The 5196-nt window shown below is 53.9% G+C and overlaps 1 protein-coding gene across 1 annotated transcript in view; it reads right to left on the bottom strand.

Annotated features, from left to right (window-relative positions):
• SST (somatostatin) overlaps positions 1-3685 on the bottom strand; it is a 6509-nt gene extending 2824 nt beyond the window's left edge. Inside the window, exons 1-2 of the mRNA XM_009282363.1 lie at positions 3662-3685; positions 1226-1237 (exon numbers count right to left, since the gene is read on the bottom strand). Of these exons, the coding sequence (XP_009280638.1) occupies positions 1226-1237; positions 3662-3685 (36 nt within the window). The remainder of the gene's footprint in view (positions 1-1225; positions 1238-3661) is intronic.
• Positions 3686-5196: the final 1511 nt, after the last annotated feature.

The raw sequence follows: 5196 nt of genomic DNA, 5'->3' as shown, positions 1-5196 counted from the left end.
ACGGGCCGTCGGGGCAGCTCTGCTGGTAGCCAGCAGCCTCCCGGGATAGCTCTGCAGCTCGGGGAAGCAGTAACAAATCGCTGTCTCGGTCGGGGCGTGCAGGTCCCTGGCTGAGCCTGCAGGGACCCCTGTCTCCATCCCAGGGTCATTGGACCTGCTGGCCCCATGGGGGATGCGCCTGTCCCACTGGGATGGTCGGTCTCCTCGACTCCTCCAGCCTGTCCCTGTGAGCTGGCTGATGCCCACACTGGGCAAAGCTGCTGCAAGCCCCTGTGACCCCAAAGGACAGGCCTCTTCATCTATCTCCCAGCTGGCAGGAGCAGAGCAGGATGTGCAAGGAAGGGACTCTGCTACCACCCAGAAAAGGGGTATCAGGGGCTCTCTCCCATCTCAATTTCCAGCTGAGAAAAGTCAAAAGCTTGTGGGGACAAGGACCCAAGCACTGCACAAAGGTCTCCAGAAATCTCCAAAAGGACATTTTGTTTCATGTTGAATTAATATGCCTCCCCCCCTCCCCGGCTTCAACCCTGGTGCTGCTGGCTGGGTTTGCTGAGGCTGATCTGGGAGCATGGAGCATGAACCAAGGTGTTCCTGCTCTGCTTTACAGTCCAGCAAGAGGAATTAGTGCTGGTCGCTGGTCCCTGACCAGGCAGACCTCTGGGCTGAACTGGGACTGCCCTCTCTGGATGGTGCCTCCCTTCCTTTGTGCAGACATCTGCAGCCACACATAGCCTTCATCCTCTGTGTACTCCCCAAACCATGGTGCAAAATGAATGACACCCATGAAAGAAGCAGCCTGCATTTGTAGCCCAGGAGACCCTGTGGGTTGGGTTGACTTGCGCTGCTTTTACAGCCAGCTTTCCCCCAGCTGCCTGACCTGAACGAGGCCAAGCCCTGCACTCCTGGGACCCTGTCTGTCTTCTAGCACTGGTGTTGCTCTGGGGGAACTGGTAGAGATGAGTCAGCCCCTGCTCTGGTTCAGACACATTCCCTTGTTTTGGGCACAGGACGCAGCCTCCTGCCAAGGCCAACAGGAGTGATTTGGACCCAAAAAGAGCAGATTAGCTTCAAGGGCCATGACTCCCAGAGCTTCTCTCTCCACCATGTCCCTGTGCTAGCAGCTGGACCAGCATCTCTCTCCTCCCGCAGTCAAAGAAGCAGAGCCAGTCCTGGGCATGGCAAATGGCCAAGGCAGCAGATGCCAGGGCATCAAACATATCCTGGCCCTCTTGCCTGCCTTCAAGAGAGATTTCCTAGGGATGGTTTCTTCCAGCAACAGAAATTTCTCCACTTGTCCTAGCTGTGCCAGTAGCAGCAAGCTGGGCTCTCCCAGTTCACTTGCACTGGGAATAGACTGCTTTTGTAGCTAGCAGGCTCTCATCCTTGGCACAGCGCAACCCAGCTCTGCCACGCTGCAGTGCCAGCCTGGACCAGCTTTGCAAAGGGCCCCAACTCCCCAGCAGCTCGTCCCAGCTCCCACAGCCCCAGGCAGAGCAGACTGCTTGGGTGCCATATTGGGAAGGAGCAGAGATGGAAATGGGAAGGCGCACTGTGTTATTTCAGACTCCCCTGTGGCTACTGGAAGCTGTTGCCTAATGTCCCCTGCCACTTCACACAGCAGGCAACTGTCCAGCCTGGCACCCGTTTACCATTCAACTTGGCACTCCAAAGGGAAGGGGACACTGGGAACTCCCATCACTCCTGAATGGGGAGAAATGGCTACCAGCTCCTTGAGCTGCCACAGCTATGGATTTGCACCGATGTGCTACAGAGATCAGTTCGGTGTCTGATTTCCCAGGGTACAGCAATGGGCTGGAGCGCAGACTTGGACTGCTGCATGGGATGGAAAGCCATGCTACATTTCGGCACCGTTAGGGCCCATCTGTAAACCAGCATGGACCTGGGAGCTGTAGGAGTTGGCACAGTGCAGGAACAACCTCCTTGATGAGCTTCCCGTCTTTCCTGTTTCCTGCCGGCTTTGTGCAGGGCCAGCAGGACTCAGACTCTTTTAATGGGATTTTGCAGAGGTGCAGAGCTCAGTCTGAGATGGGTGGGCTCTGGGCGGGCCAGCAGGCCTGTTTTTAGGAAGCTGGGATGGTTACGCTGGTGTAAAATGGGGGAAGATGTCAGACTTGAGCCCTTAAGGGGTTTTGAAGGGCCTTTCTTTATGTCCTGCCCAAATCCAGACTGCTCAGCGCCCCGTTCTTCTCCAGCTACCTGCAGCACCTCTGTGTGCATGAGTCCAGCCCTACAAAAGACTTTCAGCCCAGGGCTGTTCCTTGCTGGCCCTTGTCCTCACCCACCCTTTGTTTTTAACAAAGATGTTTTTAACATCTATCCACCCCAACCCTGCCCTGCCAACCCTCCCTGGCCATCTGGCAGTGCAGGGCATCCTGCTGCAGAGCAATAATGCCCAACTGTGCTTTGGGCTAGGAGCAACGTCACTGCAGTTGGAGAGATGTGCTCCCTACAGTGTAGTCCCAGGCAAGCACAGACCCTCAGTCACATTGCAGATCCCTGGTTTTGATGGTCACTCTGGCTACTGTGGCTCTTCCAGCCACATGGGGACAAGGTTTGGAAGACCAGGTTAGCTCTGACTCCACCTCTCTGTGCAGCACTGGAGCTGAGCAGCTGTGCCCCTGCTCCCCCTCTACCTGGGGGAGGCTGCAGGAATTACAGCTGTGTCCTCTAGCAACAGGAAAAATATTACTGCAGGGAAATGTCTTGGATTTGTCCCACTGAATTTCAGATGCTTATCTGAGGAAAGCAAGGGTGTGCTCATTTTCTGCTCTCTGGTCCTGTGCCCCATCAGGAGATGACTTGGCTCCTGAGCCAGAGCAGCCTCAGGAAGGCTCTGATGTCCACCTTGGCTGGTTTTCTCTTCCTGGGATTCAGCTGAGGTTGTGAGGCTAGTGGAGGCAGGATCAGAGCCAGGGCTTTGGTGGGAAATTTTCCCTAGAGACATCTCAGCCTGTTTAAAGGAAAGAAACTGAGTTCCCAACAGGTCTGAGCCTTGTTGCTGGATAAAATATTGAATGGACCAAAATTCTTGGTGCCCTCAGGTAGAATTTGGGACAATCGGTCTGATCTCCAGCTGAAAAGTTTTGATATTTCATTTCAAAGTAAATTTAAAGGAAAAATACAATTTAAATGAAGATGAAAACATGCACTTTGATTCAGAAAATCATCTTGTGCTGACCTGAAGGAACCAGCAATGAGGGAGTGGAGAAAGGGCGTCCATCTGCTCCATACGTCTTCGGACTGTCTCCTAGGTAAGGGCAGACCTCCAAACGTCCTTACGACTCTGGTGCAGGCATGGAGGGGTGAATTAAGTTGCAGATTGATTTACCAGTTCCCCCTCCCCCAGCTCCTCTATGGGATCACTGTGCTCTGAATTTTTTTTACACTCATTCTCCAGCCAGATAAATCCATCATCCACTTGGCTGTGGCGAAGGCGATTCTGTTCCTTTCTTTCTGCTGCAGTGCTGCGGGGCATGTAGCTTTGCAGACGATTGAATTGCATTGAATTTCTGTGACTGCTTCCTTATCCCCACGTTTCCAGCTTGCTCCACAGATCCAGAGCAGGCCAGCAGTGCCCGGGACTGTGTGCACAGGCTGCACGCCCAGCTCCGCACCAGCAAAGCGTGCCCTCTGCTGTCACCGCAGCCGCAAGACTGGCTCTCATCGCACCTCGCCTCCCTGGCTATCACCTACAAAATGTGCTCCAGGTTCTCTCAGCTCTACTTTCATGAGTAGGACAGTTTTGCCATGCATCACTACCTTGCCAACATAGAAAACTCCTTTTTCTTATATTCTAGCACTTAACCTGGTAGGGCCAAGCTGTGATCTGGGAGCCAGGGATGTGAAATTCCTCATCCTGGCTCTGGACATGCATCCCGCGCTGCAGGGCAGTGAGGAAGCCACCACAGCCCCGCAGCTCTTGCAGCTTGCTGAAAACCTAATGGAGCAGCTTCCTTGTGGAGGGCTGATGCTACCCCAGGCGATACAGATGAGCAGAGGAAGAGCAGTTGGTCATGCCTGAATGATAATGAGAAACAAGAGCTCAACAAGGGAGAGAAACTCCCACCAACTGGTACTGTGTGTCCTTGGGACGGGCCACGCATAGAGTGGTGGTGTTGGAATTGTACAAGGTCTTGCTAGAGCCCTGAGAGGTTTCTGGGTAAAATGCTGTTTCTATAGTAAAACTTGGGCACAAATTCAAAAGAATTGGTCTCTCCATTAATTACAGTCATCTGGCATTTCTGCTTCAGGTAGCAAAGTGGGAGGGGAGCCAAGCTGTGGAGGTTCACAGAGGAGGGATCCTGCTACCTAATCTTTGTGATGTTTCCGTCTAAGAGCCCGAGCTGTGTTCAGGATTTCTGTTGCTGCTACCTGAGATTTATTCCCGGTCTCAGCCTCCTAGGATGCTGCCACAGCATCTGTAGGGCTGAAAGCAGCCCCCTCGAAGTCAGACAAGGGAAAGATCAGCACAAACATGTGCATAAGCAAAGGTGAACAGGATGAGCTAAGAGCAGTACCAGGGTATTTACCTGTACCACTGCGGTGACTACTAGGAGCTGTGTTAGGGACTGTACAAACGGATGCTGGCCTGTGCTGTAAGGAGTTATCAGCATAAGGCAAGAGATCATGGATACAGATGGGTAAGCACATGAATTCATGAAGTAATACAGGGCTCTGCTTTCTCTTCATACATAATTCTCCTCTATAAACACTAGCTCCACAACAAGAGCTTGGGCCTCCCTTCCCTCCAGCTGCGACACTGACCCCCTCTCAGAGAGGCCGGGCCAGGAGGCTCCAGGTGGCCGTAGGCACTTGGGTCCAACCCCACAAAAAGGCAGTGTGCATCCCAGTGACACAGGATCCTGCCCGTGGGATCGCAAGGGCTTTCAGGCCGCTCCCGGCCAGCTCGGGCCGCAGCTGGTCATTCCCCACAGCAGATCAACAGCGGGGGGGACGGGCTGGCCCTGGAGACAAGCTGCAGGCAAGCACCTGCCTTCTGCCTGCAAACCTTCCCCCTTTCGCCGACAGCAGAAGAACTGCCAGGTCGACCGGCAATGTTTTTTTTTTTTGGACCGACGTCTTTATTCCGGGGACTCCTCGCTTAAACACCGTCTTCGCCTGCCCTCTCGTGGAAACCCGGCAGAATCCAGCGGAGCGCCCCGAACCCTCCCGCCG

Source organism: Aptenodytes forsteri, unplaced genomic scaffold (genome assembly GCF_000699145.1).
Source record: "Aptenodytes forsteri isolate BGI_AS27 unplaced genomic scaffold, ASM69914v1 Scaffold404, whole genome shotgun sequence".
Lineage (NCBI taxonomy): Eukaryota > Metazoa > Chordata > Aves > Sphenisciformes > Spheniscidae > Aptenodytes > Aptenodytes forsteri.
Note: the sequence above shows the minus strand (reverse complement) of the source record. Positions and strands in the feature narration are given on the sequence as shown.